Source organism: Tribolium castaneum, chromosome 2 (assembly GCF_031307605.1).
Source record: "Tribolium castaneum strain GA2 chromosome 2, icTriCast1.1, whole genome shotgun sequence".
NCBI lineage: Eukaryota > Metazoa > Arthropoda > Insecta > Coleoptera > Tenebrionidae > Tribolium > Tribolium castaneum.
The window spans coordinates 16,834,854-16,855,893 of record NC_087395.1 but is presented as its reverse complement, the minus strand read 5'-3'; the positions used below and the strand labels follow the sequence as shown (position 1 = coordinate 16,855,893).

At 30.0% G+C, this 21,040-nt stretch overlaps 3 protein-coding genes across 8 annotated transcripts; 1 reads left to right on the top strand and 2 right to left on the bottom strand.

The window, feature by feature from the left end:
* The first annotated feature begins 116 nt into the window (after positions 1-116).
* On the top strand, positions 117-1,828 carry LOC135265231 (uncharacterized). 4 transcript variants are annotated; one of them, XR_010333212.1, is made up of 5 exons: positions 117-377; positions 430-623; positions 674-961; positions 1,023-1,383; positions 1,448-1,828. XR_010333212.1 is itself a non-coding variant. In XM_064355132.1 (4 exons), the coding sequence occupies exons 2-4, from the start codon at positions 567-569 to the stop codon at positions 1,809-1,811; spliced, it is 1,131 nt and encodes a 376-aa protein (XP_064211202.1). In that variant the 5' UTR covers positions 117-369; positions 499-566; the 3' UTR covers positions 1,812-1,828. The 4 variants fall into 4 exon arrangements, 3 of the variants coding, with proteins under 3 accessions (XP_064211202.1, XP_064211201.1, XP_064211200.1); XM_064355132.1 differs by having other exon boundaries at positions 117-369; positions 499-623; positions 674-1,383; XM_064355131.1 differs by having other exon boundaries at positions 117-369; positions 674-1,383.
* Positions 1,447-4,141, bottom strand: LOC135265499 (uncharacterized). Of its 3 annotated transcripts, none has more exons than XM_064355128.1 (6): positions 3,920-4,141; positions 3,484-3,861; positions 3,299-3,431; positions 3,046-3,237; positions 2,349-2,992; positions 1,447-2,285 (listed from the first exon to the last, which is right to left on the bottom strand). In XM_064355128.1, the coding sequence occupies exons 2-6, from the start codon at positions 3,821-3,823 to the stop codon at positions 1,852-1,854; spliced, it is 1,743 nt and encodes a 580-aa protein (XP_064211198.1). In that variant the 5' UTR covers positions 3,824-3,861; positions 3,920-4,141; the 3' UTR covers positions 1,447-1,851. The 3 variants fall into 3 exon arrangements, 1 of the variants encoding a protein (XP_064211198.1); XR_010333210.1 differs by having other exon boundaries at positions 1,773-2,992; positions 3,299-3,428; positions 3,920-3,986; positions 4,101-4,127; XR_010333209.1 differs by having other exon boundaries at positions 1,773-2,992; positions 3,299-3,428.
* A 1,924-nt stretch (positions 4,142-6,065) lies between these two features.
* LOC654892 (uncharacterized protein) lies at positions 6,066-7,570 on the bottom strand. Its single transcript, XM_961305.5, has 3 exons — positions 7,415-7,570; positions 6,357-7,361; positions 6,066-6,310 (listed from the first exon to the last, which is right to left on the bottom strand). The coding sequence occupies exons 1-3, from the start codon at positions 7,466-7,468 to the stop codon at positions 6,194-6,196; spliced, it is 1,176 nt and encodes a 391-aa protein (XP_966398.2). The 5' UTR covers positions 7,469-7,570; the 3' UTR covers positions 6,066-6,193.
* Positions 7,571-21,040: the final 13,470 nt, after the last annotated feature.

The following is a 21,040-nucleotide window of genomic DNA, read 5'->3' as shown; positions in this document are numbered from 1 at the left end:
CTAATAATTAAAAAAACTCACAACATGCCCTGATATGTTTATGAATGTCGTTGAACAATTTTTATCATTGTATTGTTGGTTGCCTACTAAACCAGCTTAATAGAACTCACAACGTAAAATACGCGCTATCAGTCGTGACGTCACCTCCCCACTCTTATTACGGTAGGTCAGTTGCTCAAAGCTAAACAACCAGTCTTTTACATGTGGTGTAATACGTTTTTCGGTTTTTTGGTTGTGTTTGTGCGTTAATAACGTGTCAAATAGCTGCAGCGGGTGTAATTTGTGCCACTAGAGACTTTAATTTAATTTAGAAGTGACTTTTTGTGAAAATACGAACTTTATAAAAGAATACAGGGAACCACGTTGTCGGTGAGAAAGTGAGTAAGCTTTAATTATACTTTGAGAAACTATTATATTTATGCATTTTAGTGGCAGAAAAGCACATTGTTAAGTTTCACTTTATTGCGAAATTTTTTGGGGACGGTAATCGCTTTTTAGTTCGGGGAGAAAATGCTTTTACCAGCGGTCACGTCACCAAATTTAGGTTTGATGGCACAGTACAACCGATGAGAATTTCTGCAGAAGTTCTACCGAGCATGAAAAAGCTAAATTATACTGTGGAGGTTTGTATTTATTTAACTGTTAGACATTTCTTCTACAAAGTGTGTTTTAGATTTCATATGACCTAGAAGAAGGGGTTAAGACGGCACATTGTACCTGCCCAAGGGGCAACGTGGCTTGCCATCATATGGCTGCAGCATTATATTATGCTCATTATAATGTAAGTGCTACTGACATTGAGTGTCAGTGGAGTGCCCCATCAAAAACAACACCACAAACAGAAGTCATTAAGTTAGCTGATGTTTACAAGCCGAAATTATCAAACTATACGGCACTGTCTAGGTCCTCTACTGAGGACGAAATTATTCAGTTCCGTGCCGAAATAGGCGTCACGAATGTGGTGGGCTTCACTTGGCTCCTAAGACCAGAAGCAAGTGAAGAAGCCAGAAAAATTATTGCAGATATCGAAGAAATTCTACAAAGCTTAGAATACGTGCAGGCCATAGACAAACAAAAGTTTCTTTTGGAGAAGTGCAGAATAGATGAGGCACGCATTAAACTGGTTGAGGCGTGCACTCGGGGCCAACATGTTAACGAAAATTGGCATGTAGCAAGGAAACATCGTTTAACGGCCAGCAGGTTTGGCATGGTACTATCTGCTTGCAGTAGACGAAGATTCCCACCCTCTTTATTTAAAAATTTGGCGGAAGGCTATTCGCTTGACAGGGTTGCTGCTGTGCAGTGGGGTAAGACCCACGAGAAGACAGCGCTCAGAGAATTTGAAGAAGCGACGAATCTTAAAGTCCAAGAGACGGGATTTTGGTAGGTCGAAAATAATTAACACGTATAACTTAGATGAATAATGTAATATTACTTTTTTTTGTAGGTTGGAAGAATCAGGCTTTTTGGGAGCAAGTCCTGATGGATTAGTGGAAGAAGATGGGATTCTCGAAATTAAATGCCCATATAAATATAGGGACACTGACAGTTTGTCTGAAGCCCTGAAGGATAAAAAATATTTTTATTGGAGGGATGAAAATGAGGACATTAATCTTAACAGCAATCACAATTATTACCACCAAGTACAGGGGCAAATGCACATCACTGGTCGAAGTATCTGCTACTTTGTCGTGTGGACACCAAAGTGCACAGAGATATTTCAAATTGAAAAAGATCCGGGGTGGTCAGAAAATATCAATATTTTAAAAGAATTTTATCTTGACCAATATATTTCCTTTATTTCACAATAATAAACTGTATATAAATAGATGGTTTTTATTTTACATTATTTTAATCATCACAATCCTGAAACAATTCTGCTACCTCTTTAATTAATGGAAATTGGAGGTTTGTTAAAGCGGCAGTCGCTTTAAAAACAATATCTCCATAGTGGCACAAAGACTCTGGCAAAAAATTTAAAATATGATAACATTTTAATCGGCGTATTGCCCTTTCGACGTGTATTCTTGCACGTGCAATATTTTCGGTACACTTAACTTGCTCTGGTGTAAATTGGACATTTGATAAAAAAGGTGGAATATTCAAAGTGACCCCTGGTGGCAGAATATTTTGGATCAAAAATCCCTTATCGGCTAAAATCATATCTCCAGTTTTTAACATGTCGATTATTCCACAATTTAAAACAACTTTTTGATCAGAAGTTGATCCCACGTATAAATCACTTACAAATGTGATGACACCATTGGGTGCAACTCCAATTAGCCCTTTGAAAGTATTATGATGTTTGTAAGTACTATATGTTAATTTCTGTGTTGACATAGACTTACGTGATACCACAGTGAAAATTTCGGTACAATCTAGAACTGCTCTACAATTAGTAAAATTGCTAAAACATGTTGGCAAGCAAGATTTATTTTTTTCGCGCGAAGGCATTGTCGTCATAAACTGTTTATATAAAATTTCATATATTACATGGACAAATGTTAAAATAATATTAGAAACTGTGCTTTGGGCAACCCCAAAGCGTTGCGCCAAATCAAGTTGAGGGAAATTGAGTCGTAATTTTACTAGGGTTAAAAAGAGTTGGTCAATTCTAGTTAACTTTTGGACTGTCCATTTGTGGTAATATTTTATGTCCAACTTTTCGATTAAGTGAAACAATGCTTCGAAAATCTGGCTATTGGGAAGACCGGTATATAAAACAATGAGTTTGTCATTTCCTTGAACATTTTCATAGCAAAATCGTACTGTCAGATATTGTATTTTTGCTTTAAGTTCAGCATTTTCCTTTTTGAGAAAATACATTTCTGCTTCAAGAGCCGCATGTGACACCAAGGGTGCTTGCACACCCATAGATTCTAACGGAGCATCTTGAATTATATCTGCTGGTGCTGCAACTACGGCTGTAGACGTCGATGGCACTTCCTCTAAATTCATTGTCGATGGTACTGTTTCTTCCGGTATATCAACACTATTCAAATGATCAAATTGTAAATCAATTTAAAACTAGGATTCACTTTTTACCTTAATGATTCAGCGGAACTAGAACAAGAAGGGAGTCCTTGTTTTTTCATCTTTTTTTTTTCTGGAGATTCCACTTGAAAATAGGCTCTTTTTGCGATATTGTGCAAAAATAATTCAGGACCATTTTCCTTTCTTCCATCCCGAAAATGGCAGCTGCAAACGTAGGCTCCTGGTCCGGGTTCTACATCTCTTCTACATTTAACAATGAAACAAGCAATTAAAAATTAATATCAAAACATCTATTAAAAATTACCTCAACAATTTTTTCCATAGTGCTCGTTCTTTTCCCGACTTAGGAAAACTAAAAAAATGGCATTTATCGCGAGTACTATAGTGTTTGCAATCTGGAGCCCAACACATTCCCATAGTTGTGATGTAAAAACCTACTACACATGAACTATCAAAGTATCGCAACAAAATATTATTCACAAATCATACCTAATGATGTACCACAAAAATGAGATAATGTCTTGGAAAAACAGAATTTTAAAAATTCAAGAACACGAAGATATGGAGAACGATCGGAAAAAACACGATAACAAAAGACACTCACGAAAGAAGCACAGAACTCACAACCCGTACTACTTTCAACCATGTATGTGCCTGAACCCTCTACCCTCGTATACCTGCTATTCATCCCTCGTGATGGGGGAGGGGGACAGAAAACAACCCGTTTATTGGGGTTGCGCCGGTTGCACCCCATGAATTCGTCATTCAGAAGAAATCCAATGTCATTAGTGTGGCAAACCATTTTTCCCTCAGTTTTAAAAGGCCACATAATAATTTACATCAATATGATGTCCAAATTAAGAAAAACTGAATTTTGAAGTTTGAAAAAAGTTAGGTTAGAAAAGGATTTATGTGTTCAACTTACAGAAATATTAGCTCAGTTGCTAAAATCTTTAAGAAACGACATTGCATTTTTCATAGCTATCATTTCTCTGTAAAAGTAATGTTCCTACACTTCTAGCATTAAAGAAATACGAAAAACTTTTAAATGCCCATAAGAAAAGCATTGAAAATGGCGATTGTTTAGCTTTAAGGTGCTGACCTACCTCAAATGTCTACGTCACACTGATAGCGCGTATTGCTAAATAATGTTCAAAGGCGATGTGATTTGTGTGTTAAACAACAAGAAAGACATTTTCAACACTTTTTATAAATAAATATAAATAAAATCTGGTATCTTTTCAATTGTCAAAAAGTTAGGGTATTAATCAGATGTTTTTTGATTTCAAAGGACTCTAGATTTTTTCTTAATGAACACTTGTTAGAATTAACCTACGATACAGACAAACATTTCTAAACAGTGTACAAACTTTAATTTTAAATAGAAAGGGTGAATTATTATACCCTTTAACTACAAGTTTTATGATTTCGCTAACTCAAACCAATGCGGGACCAATAAGTCACTTAAATGTGTCTCCCTTTAAATAAAAACTGACCTGTCTCGGAATATTTTAATTTTATGCTTATTTTCGGAGATATTCAGGGTGGCTGCTTTTTAAAAAATCACCTGTATGTATTATAAAAATGCTAATGTCGCATTTTCTCTCAAAATTAGTTGTTATTATCATTCAAAATTATTTATGCATTTTAAAAATAAATAGCTAATATAATTCATAGTTTCAATCCACCGTTTCAATGAAAGGTTTTATATAGAAGCGTCATTAAGTTAATCTGCAATTAAATGCGTGATTAACTGATCATGTGACCAAATTGTACAAATTTGATTGGTCCTTTGGCGTTGTTAACTATTAACAACAAATTAAGTTTTAACAAAGCTTTCTATAAACCGGCCCCTAAGGTCGGTTTCACCAACGTTGATGAAATTTAATAATTATATTAATTTTTCTAAGATTTATTAGATTTTAATGTATTTTTTTATTTATAACCAAAGGATTATCTGTGAACAGACACTTTCGATAGTCATTTTTTAGTTTTTAAGCGACAAATTGCCTAAGAAATATAATAAATTTTCTCCCAAAAATGATTTAGAATAGAGTATATAAAAATCAGAAGAATTTAATTAATTTTTCTGAGATTAATCTAATTAATAATGTTTGAATTAAAAAGATTAAGCCGTTTGAGAGAGGATGGTTTATAAAAGATTATTGATAAAAAAATTTAAAATAAAATGTTTTATCACTTTATTTAATAATATTTTTATATTGAAGACTGTTAGGAAATTTTTTTTAATATATTTTTTAACTTTTACTGTTTGTGAGGGGGTTTTAGGTTTATCTATTTTACTTTTTTTAAGTCATGAAAATGACTATTTTTAAAGGTTTAGGATTTTATGATAAAGTTTTTATTTGGGTTATTACTTATGATTTCTTTAACTTTTTTAGGAGGATTTTAATTAAATCAATTTATTTGATTTGTTGTTTTTTTATTTATTTCTAGTTTTTTTTTTGGAAGATTATTTACAAAAATTCCTTATAAATTTAATATAATTTAATTTGCTAAAATGCGACGTTGGCGTTTTTATAGTTATGAAACAGCTAATAATTTATTATTATTATTAAATTACTGGTATTAATCTAATAATATTAGATAATTACTAAAATAGGAACCTCTAGGGCCGTTTTATAGAAAGCTCAATTTAAGTTGATTGCTCTGTTAAAAGTTAGCTACTCGAAGAGACCAATCAAATTGCTACAATTTGGTCACGTGATCAGTTAATCACGCAATTAATTGCGAACTAAATTAATGACGTTTCTGTAAACCGGTCCTTAAACTTTACCGTGCCGTCTATGCGTGTGAAAACTGTAAAACTGTTTCTGTAAAACAGAAAATTACAGTAATCTACAAATTTCTGGAAACCATTTTAAAGTTACAGACTCAAAATTGTGCAAAATTTGTAAACCTTGTAGTTTTCTCAATTTGCGGTAAATGACGCAACTTACAATGCCATGCGTGGATGATTTTTCAAAATTACGAATTTTCATTTAACTTTTAATCCTCATTTGACCTGAAACTCGTGTTCCTTAATTTTCAACAAAAGCCCAAATACCGACTTTCATGTCCATAACTTTAATAATTCTTTAAAAATGACGTAAAACATAATACATAATAAAAATTACATCGCAATACACAACCTAGGCTAGTTTAATGGTAAATTTATACAAAATCGATCACAACCACTTTAACGAATCGTCTGCGACATGTGCAGCGGAGTCAGCATGAGTTCAAACGCGGCGTCCTTTAAATTCGCCCCCCTCAAGTTAGCTTCATGCAAATCGCTACCCGACAAGTCGCAAAACTGTAACAGCCCCAATTATTTCACAAAATAGCCCTTCTCACGTTACCTCCAAGTCCGCCCCGGCCAAGACGGCGGCTCGCAGGTCGCAGTTCTGCAAATTGGCGTTCTTCAAGGTGGCCACCCTCAGGTTGACCCCGCCCATGTCGCTGCCCTCCAGGTTGGCCCCCTTCAGGTTGACGCCCTCCATGTTGGCCCTGCCCCCGGCCGGGTCCTTGAAATTCGAGTTCTTCATGCTGACGCCCTCCAGGTTGGCGCACAGGCACTTCACGCCCAGGAGCTGGGCCCCGTCCAGGTTGGCGTAGGACAGGTCGGCCCTCTCCAGGCAGCAGTAGCTCAGGTTGGAGCCGGTCAGCTTGCAGCCTTGCAGGTTGGCGTACTTGAAGTTGATGTAACGCAGGTCCAGTTTGCTCAAATCAGCGCCTGATAAATTGACTCCTTGGAAGCGCAGCTCGGTCGTGTAGGCACTTCGGATTAAGGCGTCGATCACATCACGTCGGGTTAGCGGTAAATTGTCTCTGTTCACACTCTGCTGGGCGATTATCTGCTCCAAGGTGGGGATTATTGACTCAATCCCGAAAAAGCGCGCCTCTTCGAGGATCCCCTCAGGGTTTATGTTACTATCATAGATTAATTGACCGTTTCTTAAGTAGTTGATTATGGGTTCGAAGTATAAGGGGCTCCGATCGATGAGAAAAGCCCCGTTTTTGTCGATATTGCTGGGAGTGAACAAATAACCGTCCTCATCGCCCGCGAACATTCGCGCCAACATGCTGTCGGGCTCTTTGGTCGTTAGAGTGCTTTTAGACGTTGTGAAGTACTTCCCACCAACATTCAGCGTAACCCAGTCTGAGCATTTTACTCTTTTGGTGGCATTTTTCGGGGGAGGAATGAACTCCTCGCCACTTGAAACGTACAGATTGTCGTTATTGCGCACAAAGGAAATTTCGGTGACTTCGGTCCCGTCTTCGATAAACAAGCGACGGACTTTCGAGTTAAACCTTAAATACGCCTGGCTCACTAACTCTTCCAAGGTTTGCGGAAGTGCAAAAACCTGGAAAAATTACTTTTAAGTGTTAACACCACCTGGGAATCCCTCAGGCCCACTTCTCCATTCGTGTTCGTCCCGTTCCTGAATATGACCACCCGTTTTTCGCTCATTTTATTAAAATTAAACCCTAACAACAATTCGCAAATTCAAGGAAATTGATGTCAAGTGGCAAGACGTCACAAACTGGATGTCGATGGTGCTGGCACCATGAAAATTACAGTCGACCAGACAATCGCTGCGCGCGATTCTCGTTTTCTATAGCCAAGTTCACACTAGGAAAATTATCAAAATAATCGTAATTTTTTTTGCAGGAGATTAAGCCCTTCGCTAGGGCCTTTGACTGTAAAAAAATCATGTTCGGACAAACACCCCTTGATACCTTAATGAATTTTTAAAGATTCTTTAAGATTTCCCGATTTCGCAAACATAATTTTTTTTTCACCCCCTTTATATCCCGCAATTTTCTTTATTTTTGAAAGAGATTAAGCCCTTCGATAGGGCCTTCGACTGTAAGAAAATCATGTTTGGACAAAGACCCCTTGGGACCTTAATGAATTTTTAAAGATTCTTTAAAATTTCCCGATTTCACAAACTTTATTTTTTTCAATCTCTTTATATTCCGCAATTTTTTTTATTGTTGAAGGAGATTAAGCCATTCGATAGGACCTTCGACTGTAAAAAAATCATGTTCGGACAAACACCCCTTGAGACCTTAATGAATTTTTAAAGATTCTTTAAGATTACCAGATTTCGCAAACTTAATTTTTTTTCCACCCCCTTTATATCCCGCAATTTTCTTTATTTTTGCAAGAAATTAAGCCCTTTGATAGGGTTTTCCACTGTAAAAAATCATGTTTGGACAAACACCTCTTGGGACCTTAACGATTTTTTTAAATTTTTATAAAGATTCTCTATTTTGCAAACTTTATTTTTTTTCACCCACTTTATATCTTGCAATTTTTTTATTTTTGCACAAGATTAAGCCCTTCGATAGGGCCTTCGACTGTAAGAAAATCATGTTTGGACAAAGACCCCTTGGGACCTTAATGAATTTTTAAAGATTCTTTAAGATTTCCCGATTTCGCAATTTTTATTTTTTTCACCCTCCTTATATCCCGCAATTTTTTTTATTTTTGCAGAAGAATATGCCCTTCGCTAGGGCCTTCGACTGTAAAAAAAAAATATGTTCGGACAAACACCTCTTGAGACCTTAACGATTTTTTTAATTTTTATAAAGATTCTCTATTTTGCAAACTTTATTTTTTTTCACCCACTTTATATCTTGCAATTTTTTTATTTTTGCACAAGATTAAGCCCTTCGATAGGGCCTTCGACTGTAAGAAAATCATGTTTGGACAAAGACCCCTTGGGACCTTAATGAATTTTTAAAGATTCTTTAAGATTTTCCGATTTCGCAATTTTTATTTTTTTCACCCTCCTTATATCCCGCAATTTTCTTTATTTTTGCAGAAGAATATGCCCTTCGCTAGGGCCTTCGACTGTAAAAAAATTATGTTCGGACAAACACCTCTTGAGACCTTAACGATTTTTTTTAATTTTTAAGAAGATTCTCTATGTTGCAAACTTTATTTTTTTTCACTCCCTTTATATCCCGCAATTTTCTTTATTTTTGCAGGAGATTAAGCCCTTCGATAGGGCCTTCGACTGTATAAAAAATCATGTTTAGACAAACACCCCTTAGGACCTTAATGAATTTTTAAAGATTCATTAAGATTTCCCGGTTTCGCAAATTTTATTTTTTCACCCCCTTTATATCCCGCAATTTTTTTTGCATGAGATTAAGCCCTTCGAATAGTTAGTTACAATAGAAATCCATGTTTAGACTTGTACGTCATCCTCCAAATTCTACTCTGCTTTTTCCAAAATCCTAGGATAGTTTTTTTACTATTGTTTCTGTTGATAAAGGGCCGCAATTTAGTTGGTGGGGTTGAAATGAAAATCGAGTGGTACTACATAATCGTTTATTGTGTCACAACTTGATAAAAAATATAAATACAAATTTATAATAGTTATAAAAACATTCTAGTATATTAAAATTCAGTATTTGACAAAAAGACTTGTATTTTAATTCTGACATGCGTTAGTATTAGTAAATAAATTGTACAAAATTGTTTTTTTACACAAATCGATAACAATTCACTTTCGTAGCAATCTAAGTGGAATGTACCCCCTGCCAATTTCTTGTACTACTACCTCGAGGGAAAAAGACGGTGGTAAATCCTTATCTGCTTTGATTTGATTGGCACTAGACGCATTCGGTGGAGGGGCCGAAGCCCTAGACCCCGTCTGCTCATTCAATTCTATTACCCTAGGCTAGAAAATAAAAAAAATATAAAAAATCGCCATAACTTACTGCATCGCCCGGATTTTGAGGGGAAGAAGCGGGATTTGCGAAACTTTGCGACCAGCAAAAAATTTTGTATGACTTGCAAATCCACAGGTATACGATGAAAAGCACAAACACCACAAAGACGGAAGACGCACCTACCTTCATATGGCTTCTGCGTTGGCTACTGCTTGTAGCAAAACATTTAAAGAAATTAAAAACAACACCATTAAAAAATCTATTTACAACAAGCGACACTATTTTACGGTTGTAAAAAAACAATCAGCAATACTTATTATAATATTTAAGGATTGCTCTAATTGGTCAAATTAGGTAATAAATAACTAATTTGTCCAGCAAGAACCACGTGGAGGTTTAGAGCATTTTTGCCAGGAAAAAAGGATATAAGGATGAGGTAAACAATGATTATTGGAAAATAAAATGGGATATATATACGAGTATATATATATATATATATATATATATATATATACATATATATATATATATATATATATATATATATATATATATATGTATATATATATATTCGTATGAGAGAAAAAAAAGGACAATAATACATTGTATATAGAAGAAATCACAAAGCTTTTATAGTAGATAACCAAGTTAAAAAAGGATAAAGGAATTATTGGTTTGTGTAATGAAAAAAATACAACACAAATATCAATTTTTTTCGCGTGAAAGTTACTGTTATCAATATTATACAAAATAAATAATACATAATACGTTTCAATATATGGCACTCAAACAACTAAATTCAACACGTCACAAGATAAACAGAAAAAAAATGCACCTACCTTTATGTGGCTTCTGCGTTGGCTACTGTTTGTAGCAAAACAACAAAAATAAATTAAAAACAACATCAATAAAAAATCTTTATTTGCATGAAAGTTACAACAAGCGACTTTTATTAATATTATACAAAGTAAAGAATACACAATACATTCATATATATAGCACTCAAATATTTAAATTCAACACCTCACAAGATAAAAAGACGAAAAATATGCACCTACCTTCTTCATATGGCTTCCGCGTTGGCTACTGTTTGTAGCATTAAAAAAAATAATAAAAAAAACCAATAAAAAAGCTTTATTTGCATTAAAAAAAAATAAAACGACTTTTATCGATTGAAATTAAAGACAAAATCAGTACGTGGCAATAAATTATTTGAGTGTTTATTTTATTTATAGTTACTGTATTTAAAATGTGTCACTCAAAATATCACTTTTCAATACCGCATTTAAAGATTTTAATTGCAATTAAGTTTTATGAAATTATTGGTTTGTGAAATAAATAAATACGACACAGCAATAAAATACACCTTACCTTCATATCGCTTCCACGTTGGCTACCGTTTGTAGCATTAAAAAAAAAATAATAAAAATGAAACCAAAAAAAAATGTTTATTTGCATTAAATTTTGAGCAAGCCACTTTCATTAATTGAAATTAAAAACAAAATTATTACGTGGCAATAAACTATTTGAGTGTTTGATTTTATTTATAGTTACTGTATTTAAAATATGTAACTCAAAATATCATTGTAAATGCAATTAAATTTTATGAAATTATTGTTTTGTGAAATAAATAAATACGACACAGCAATAAAATACACCTTACCTTCATATCGCTTCCACGTTGGCTACCGTTTGTAGCATAAAAAAAATAATAATAATAATGAAACCAAAAAAAAAATTATTTGCTTTAAATTTTGAGCAAGCCACTTTCATTAATTGAAATTAAAAACAAAATTATTACGTGGCAATAAATTATTTGAGTGTTTAATTTTATTTATAGTTACTGTATTTAAAATTTGTAACTCAAAATATCATTGTAATTGCAATTAAATTTTATGAAATTATTGTTTTGTGAAATAAATAAATACGACACAGCAATAAAATACACCTTACCTTCATATCGCTTCCACGTTGGCTACCGTTTGTAGCATTAAAAAAAAATAATAATAATGAAACCAAAAAAAAATGTTTATTTGCTTTAAATTTTGAGTAAGCCACTTTCATTCATTAAATTTAAAGGCAAAATTAATACGTGGCAATAATTATTTGAGTGTTTGATTTTATTTATAGTTACTGTATTTAAAATTTGTAACTCAAAATATCATTGTAATTGCAATTAAATTTTATGAAATTATTGTTTTGTGAAATAAATAAATACGACACAGCAATAAAATACACCTTACTTTCATATCGCTTCCACGTTGGCTACCGTTTGTAGCATTAAAAAAAAAATAATAATAATGAAACCAAAAAAAAATGTTTATTTGCTTTAAATTTTGAGTAAGCCACTTTCATTCATTAAATTTAAAGGCAAAATTAATACGTGGCAATAATTATTTGAGTGTTTGATTTTATATATAGTTACTGTATTTAAAATTTGTAACTCAAAATATCATTGTAATTGCAATTAAATTTTATGAAATTAATGTTTTGTGAAATAAATAAATACGACACAGCAATAAAATACACCTTACCTTCATATCGCTTCCACGTTGGCTACCGTTTGTAGCATTAAAAAAAAATAATAATAATGAAACCAAAAAAAATGTTTATCTGCTTTAAATTTTGAGCAAGCCACTTTCATTAATTGAAATTAAAAACAAAATTATTACGTGGCAATAAATTATTTGAGTGTTTGATTTTATTTATAGTTACTGTATTTAAAATTTGTAACTCAAAATATCATTGTAATTGCAATTAAATTTTATGAAATTATTGGTTTGTGAAATAAATAAATACGACACAGCAATAAAATACACCTTACCTTCATATCGCTTCCACGTTGGCTACCGTTTGTAGCATTAAAAAAAAATAATAATAATGAAACCAAAAAAAATGTTTATCTGCTTTAAATTTTGAGCAAGCCACTTTCATTAATTGAAATTAAAAACAAAATTATTACGTGGCAATAAATTATTTGAGTGTTTGATTTTATTTATAGTTACTGTATTTAAAATTTGTAACTCAAAATATCATTGTAATTGCAATTAAATTTTATGAAATTATTGGTTTGTGAAATAAATAAATACGACACAGCAATAAAATACACCTTACCTTCATATCGCTTCCACGTTGGCTACCGTTTGTAGCATAAAAAAAAATTAAAAACAACACCAATAAAAAAATCTTTATTTGCATGAAAATTACAACAAGCGACATAATTTTACGGCTGTAAAAAATAATCAACAATGTTATATTTAAGGATTGCTCTAATTGGTCAAATTAGTCAATAACTAATTTGTCCGGCAAGAACCACGTGGAGGTTTAGAGCATTCTTGCCAGGAAAAAAGGATATAAGGATGAGGTAAACAATGATTATTTGAAAATGAAGGGAATAAAAGAATTATTGGTTTGTGAAATGAAAAAATAGTACACAAAAATCAAAGTTTTTTCACTTGGCGTTAAATAAATGCTCTTACCTTTAAACTGCATCTGCTACCATTTGTAGCAAAACCTAAAAAATAAATTAAAAACACAACCAACAAAAAAAATTAATTTGTAGGAAAGTTACAACAAGCGACATTAATAAATATTATACAGAATAAAGGATACACAATACGGTATAATATATGGCACACAAGCTATTAAATTCAACACATCACAAGATAAAACGCAAAAAAATGCACCTACCTTCACATGGCTTCTGCGTTGGCTACTGTTTGTAGCAAGACATTAAAAAATAAAAACAACACCAATAAAAAACCTTTATTTGCAAGAAAGTTACAGCAAGCAACGTTTGTCAATATTAAACAAAATAAAAAATACACAATACGTTTTAATATGTGGCAACTCAAATTCAAAACTTCAGTAAATAAATACACCTACCTTCATATCGCTTCCACGTTGGCTACCGTTTGTAGCATTAAAAAAAATAATAATAAAAATGAAACCAAAAAAAAATGTTTATTTGCATTAAGTTTTGAGCAAGCCACTTTCATTAATTGAAATTAAAAACAAAATTATTACGTGGCAATAAATTATTTGAGTGTTTGATTTTATTTATAGTTACTGTATTTAAAATTTGTAACTCAAAATATCATTGTAATTGCAATTAAATTTTATGAAATTATTGTTTTGTGAAATAAATAAATACGACACAGCAATAAAATACACCTTACCTTCATATCGCTTCCACGTTGGCTACCGTTTGTAGCATTAAAAAAATAATAATAATAATGAAACCAAAAAAAAATATTTATTTGCTTTAAATTTTGAGCAAGCCACTTTCATTCATTAAATTTAAAAACAAAATTATTACGTGGCAATAAACTATTTGAGTGTTTGATTTTATTTATAGTTACTGTATTTAAAATTTGTAACTCAAAATATCATTGTAATTGCAATTAAATTTTATGAAATTATTGTTTTGTGAAATAAATAAATACGACACAGCAATAAAATACACCTTACCTTCATATCGCTTCCACGTTGGCTACCGTTTGTAGCATAAAAAAAAATTAAAAAAAAACATCTATAAAAAAATCTTTATTTGCATGAAAATTACAACAAGCGACATAATTTTACGGCTGTAAAAAATAATCAACAATGTTATATTTAAGGATTGCTCTAATTGGTCAAATTAGTCAATAACTAATTTGTCCGGCAAGAACCACGTGGAGGTTTAGAGCATTCTTGCCAGGAAAAAAGGATATAAGGATGAGGTAAACAATGATTATTTGAAAATGAAGGGAATAAAAGAATTATTGGTTTGTGAAATGAAAAAATAGTACACAAAAATCAAAGTTTTTTCACTTGGCGTTAAATAAATGCTCTTACCTTTAAACTGCATCTGCTACCATTTGTAGCAAAACCTAAAAAATAAATTAAAAACACAACCAACAAAAAAAATTAATTTGTAGGAAAGTTACAACAAGCGACATTAATAAATATTATACAGAATAAAGGATACACAATACGGTATAATATATGGCACACAAGCTATTAAATTCAACACATCACAAGATAAAACGCAAAAAAATGCACCTACCTTCACATGGCTTCTGCGTTGGCTACTGTTTGTAGCAAGACATTAAAAAATAAAAACAACACCAATAAAAAACCTTTATTTGCAAGAAAGTTACAACAAGCAACGTTTGTCAATATTAAACAAAATAAAAAATACACAATACGTTTTAATATGTGGCAATTCAAATTCAAAACTTCAGTAAATAAATACACCTACCTTCATATCGCTTCCACGTTGGCTACCGTTTGTAGCATAAAAAAAATAATAATAAAAATGAAACCAAAAAAAAATGTTTATTTGCTTTAAATTTTTAGCAAGCCACTTTCATTAATTGAAATTAAAAACAAAATTATTACGTGGCAATAAACTATTTGAGTGTTTGATTTTATTTATAGTTACTGTATTTAAAATATGTAACTCAAAATATCATTGTAATTGCAATTAAATTTTATGAAATTATTGTTTTGTGAAATAAATAAATACGACACAGCAATAAAATACACCTTACCTTCATATCGCTTCCACGTTGGCTACCGTTTGTAGCATAAAAAAAATAATAATAAAAATGAAACCAAAAAAAATGTTTATTTGCTTTAAATTTTGAGCAAGCCACTTTCATTCATTAAATTTAAAGGCAAAATTAATACGTGGCAATAATTATTTGAGTGTTTGATTTTATTTATAGTTACTGTATTTAATATTAGTAACTCATAATATCATTGTAATTGCAATTAAATTTTATGAAATTATTGTTTTGTGAAATAAATAAATACGACACAGCAATAAAATACACCTTACCTTCATATCGCTTCCACGTTGGCTACCGTTTGTAGCATAAAAAAATAATAATAAAAATGAAACCAAAAAAAATGTTTATCTGCTTTAAATTTTGAGCAAGCCACTTTCATTAATTGAAATTAAAAACAAAATTATTACGTGGCAATAAACTATTTGAGTGTTTGATTTTATTTATAGTTACTGTATTTAAAATTTGTAACTCAAAATATCATTGTAATTGCAATTAAATTTTATGAAATTATTGTTTTGTGAAATAAATAAATACGACACAGCAATAAAATACACCTTACCTTCATATCGCTTCCACGTTGGCTACCGTTTGTAGCATAAAAAAAATAATAATAAAAATGAAACCAAAAAAAATGTTTATCTGCTTTAAATTTTGAGCAAGCCACTTTCATTAATTGAAATTAAAAACAAAATTATTACGTGGCAATAAATTATTTGAGTGTTTGATTTTATTTATAGTTACTGTATTTAAAATTTGTAACTCAAAATATCATTGTAATTGCAATTAAATTTTATGAAATTATTGTTTTGTGAAATAAATAAATACGACACAGCAATAAAATACACCTTACCTTCATATCGCTTCCACGTTGGCTACCGTTTGTAGCATAAAAAAAATAATAATAAAAATGAAACCAAAAAAAAATGTTTATTTGCTTTAAATTTTGAGCAAGCCACTTTCATTAATTGAAATTAAAAACAAAATTATTACGTGGCAATAAACTATTTGAGTGTTTGATTTTATTTATAGTTACTGTATTTAAAATATGTAACTCAAAATATCATTGTAATTGCAATTAAATTTTATGAAATTATTGTTTTGTGAAATAAATAAATACGACACAGCAATAAAATACACCTTACCTTCATATCGCTTCCACGTTGGCTACCGTTTGTAGCATAAAAAAAATAATAATAAAAATGAAACCAAAAAAAATGTTTATCTGCTTTAAATTTTGAGCAAGCCACTTTCATTAATTGAAATTAAAAACAAAATTATTACGTGGCAATAAACTATTTGAGTGTTTGATTTTATTTATAGTTACTGTATTTAAAATATGTAACTCAAAATATCATTGTAATTGCAATTAAATTTTATGAAATTATTGTTTTGTGAAATAAATAAATACGACACAGCAATAAAATACACCTTACCTTCATATCGCTTCCACGTTGGCTACCGTTTGTAGCATAAAAAAAATAATAATAAAAATGAAACCAAAAAAAATGTTTATCTGCTTTAAATTTTGAGCAAGCCACTTTCATTAATTGAAATTAAAAACAAAATTATTACGTGGCAATAAATTATTTGAGTGTTTGATTTTATTTATAGTTACTGTATTTAAAATTTGTAACTCAAAATATCATTGTAATTGCAATTAAATTTTATGAAATTATTGTTTTGTGAAATAAATAAATACGACACAGCAATAAAATACACCTTACCTTCATATCGCTTCCACGTTGGCTACCGTTTGTAGCATAAAAAAAATAATAATAAAAATGAAACCAAAAAAAAATGTTTATTTGCTTTAAATTTTGAGCAAGCCACTTTCATTAATTGAAATTAAAAACAAAATTATTACGTGGCAATAAACTATTTGAGTGTTTGATTTTATTTATAGTTACTGTATTTAAAATATGTAACTCAAAATATCATTGTAATTGCAATTAAATTTTATGAAATTATTGTTTTGTGAAATAAATAAATACGACACAGCAATAAAATACACCTTACCTTCATATCGCTTCCACGTTGGCTACCGTTTGTAGCATAAAAAAAATAATAATAAAAATGAAACCAAAAAAAAAGGTTTATCTGCTTTAAATTTTGAGCAAGCCACTTTCATTAATTGAAATTAAAAACAAAATTATTACGTGGCAATAAACTATTTGAGTGTTTGATTTTATTTATAGTTACTGTATTTAAAATATGTAACTCAAAATATCATTGTAATTGCAATTAAATTTTATGAAATTATTGGTTTGTGAAATAAATAAATACGACACAGCAATAAAATACACCTTACCTTCATATCGCTTCCACGTTGGCTACCGTTTGTAGCATAAAAAAAAATTAAAAAAAAACATCTATAAAAAAATCTTTATTTGCATGAAAATTACAACAAGCGACATAATTTTACGGCTGTAAAAAATAATCAACAATGTTATATTTAAGGATTGCTCTAATTGGTCAAATTAGTCAATAACTAATTTGTCCGGCAAGAACCACGTGGAGGTTTAGAGCATTCTTGCCAGGAAAAAAGGATATAAGGATGAGGTAAACAATGATTATTTGAAAATGAAGGGAATAAAAGAATTATTGGTTTGTGAAATGAAAAAATAGTACACAAAAATCAAAGTTTTTTCACTTGGCGTTAAATAAATGCTCTTACCTTTAAACTGCATCTGCTACCATTTGTAGCAAAACCTAAAAAATAAATTAAAAACACAACCAACAAAAAAAATTAATTTGTAGGAAAGTTACAACAAGCGACATTAATAAATATTATACAGAATAAAGGATACACAATACGGTATAATATATGGCACACAAGCTATTAAATTCAACACATCACAAGATAAAACGCAAAAAAATGCACCTACCTTCACATGGCTTCTGCGTTGGCTACTGTTTGTAGCAAGACATTAAAAAATAAAAACAACACCAATAAAAAACCTTTATTTGCAAGAAAGTTACAACAAGCAACGTTTGTCAATATTAAACAAAATAAAAAATACACAATACGTTTTAATATGTGGCAATTCAAATTCAAAACTTCAGTAAATAAATACACCTACCTTCATATCGCTTCCACGTTGGCTACCGTTTGTAGCATAAAAAAAATAATAATAAAAATGAAACCAAAAAAAAATGTTTATTTGCTTTAAATTTTTAGCAAGCCACTTTCATTAATTGAAATTAAAAACAAAATTATTACGTGGCAATAAACTATTTGAGTGTTTGATTTTATTTATAGTTACTGTATTTAAAATATGTAACTCAAAATATCATTGTAATTGCAATTAAATTTTATGAAATTATTGTTTTGTGAAATAAATAAATACGACACAGCAATAAAATACACCTTACCTTCATATCGCTTCCACGTTGGCTACCGTTTGTAGCATAAAAAAAATAATAATAAAAATGAAACCAAAAAAAAAGTTTATTTGCTTTAAATTTTGAGCAAGCCACTTTCATTCATTGAATTTAAAGGCAAAATTAATACGTGGCAATAATTATTTGAGTGTTTGATTTTATTTATAGTTACTGTATTTAATATTAGTAACTCATAATATCATTGTAATTGCAATTAAATTTTATGAAATTATTGGTTTGTGAAATAAATAAATACGACACAGCAATAAAATACACCTTACCTTCATATCGCTTCCACGTTGGCTACCGTTTGTAGCATAAAAAAAATAATAATAAAAATGAAACCAAAAAAAATGTTTATTTGCTTTAAATTTTGAGCAAGCCACTTTCATTAATTGAAATTAAAAACAAAATTATTACGTGGCAATAAACTATTTGAGTGTTTGATTTTATTTATAGTTACTGTATTTAAAATTTGTAACTCAAAATATCATTGTAATTGCAATTAAATTTTATGAAATTATTGTTTTGTGAAATAAATAAATACGACACAGCAATAAAATACACCTTACCTTCATATCGCTTCCACGTTGGCTACCGTTTGTAGCATAAAAAAAATAATAATAAAAATGAAACCAAAAAAAATGTTTATCTGCTTTAAATTTTGAGCAAGCCACTTTCATTAATTGAAATTAAAAACAAAATTATTACGTGGCAATAAATTATTTGAGTGTTTGATTTTATTTATAGTTACTGTATTTAAAATTTGTAACTCAAAATATCATTGTAATTGCAATTAAATTTTATGAAATTATTGTTTTGTGAAATAAATAAATACGACACAGCAATAAAATACACCTTACCTTCATATCGCTTCCACGTTGGCTACCGTTTGTAGCATAAAAAAAATAATAATAAAAATGAAACCAAAAAAAAATGTTTATTTGCTTTAAATTTTGAGCAAGCCACTTTCATTAATTGAAATTAAAAACAAAATTATTACGTGGCAATAAACTATTTGAGTGTTTGATTTTATTTATAGTTACTGTATTTAAAATATGTAACTCAAAATATCATTGTAATTGCAATTAAATTTTATGAAATTATTGTTTTGTGAAATAAATAAATACGACACAGCAATAAAATACACCTTACCTTCATATCGCTTCCACGTTGGCTACCGTTTGTAGCATAAAAAAAATAATAATAAAAATGAAACCAAAAAAAATGTTTATCTGCTTTAAATTTTGAGCAAGCCACTTTCATTAATTGAAATTAAAAACAAAATTATTACGTGGCAATAAACTATTTGAGTGTTTGATTTTATTTATAGTTACTGTATTTAAAATATGTAACTCAAAATATCATTGTAATTGCAATTAAATTTTATGAAATTATTGTTTTGTGAAATAAATAAATACGACACAGCAATAAAATACACCTTACCTTCATATCGCTTCCACGTTGGCTACCGTTTGTAGCATAAAAAAAATAATAATAAAAATGAAACCAAAAAAAATGTTTATCTGCTTTAAATTTTGAGCAAGCCACTTTCATTAATTGAAATTAAAAACAAAATTATTACGTGGCAATAAATTATTTGAGTGTTTGATTTTATTTATAGTTACTGTATTTAAAATTTGTAACTCAAAATATCATTGTAATTGCAATTAAATTTTATGAAATTATTGTTTTGTGAAATAAATAAATACGACACAGCAATAAAATACACCTTACCTTCATATCGCTTCCACGTTGGCTACCGTTTGTAGCATAAAAAAAATAATAATAAAAATGAAACCAAAAAAAAATGTTTATTTGCTTTAAATTTTGAGCAAGCCACTTTCATTAATTGAAATTAAAAACAAAATTATTACGTGGCAATAAACTATTTGAGTGTTTGATTTTATTTATAGTTACTGTATTTAAAATATGTAACTCAAAATATCATTGTAATTGCAATTAAATTTTATGAAATTATTGTTTTGTGAAATAAATAAATACGACACAGCAATAAAATACACCTTACCTTCATATCGCTTCCACGTTGGCTACCGTTTGTAGCATAAAAAAAATAATAATAAAAATGAAACCAAAAAAAATGTTTATCTGCTTTAAATTTTGAGCAAGCCACTTTCATTAATTGAAATTAAAAACAAAATTATTACGTGGCAATAAATTATTTGAGTGTTTGATTTTATTTATAGTTACTGTATTTAAAATTTGTAACTCAAAATATCATTGTAATTGCAATTAAATTTTATGAAATTATTGTTTTGTGAAATAAATAAATACGACACAGCAATAAAATACACCTTACCTTCATATCGCTTCCACGTTGGCTACCGTTTGTAGCATAAAAAAAATAATAATAAAAATGAAACCAAAAAAAAATGTTTATTTGCTTTAAATTTTGAGCA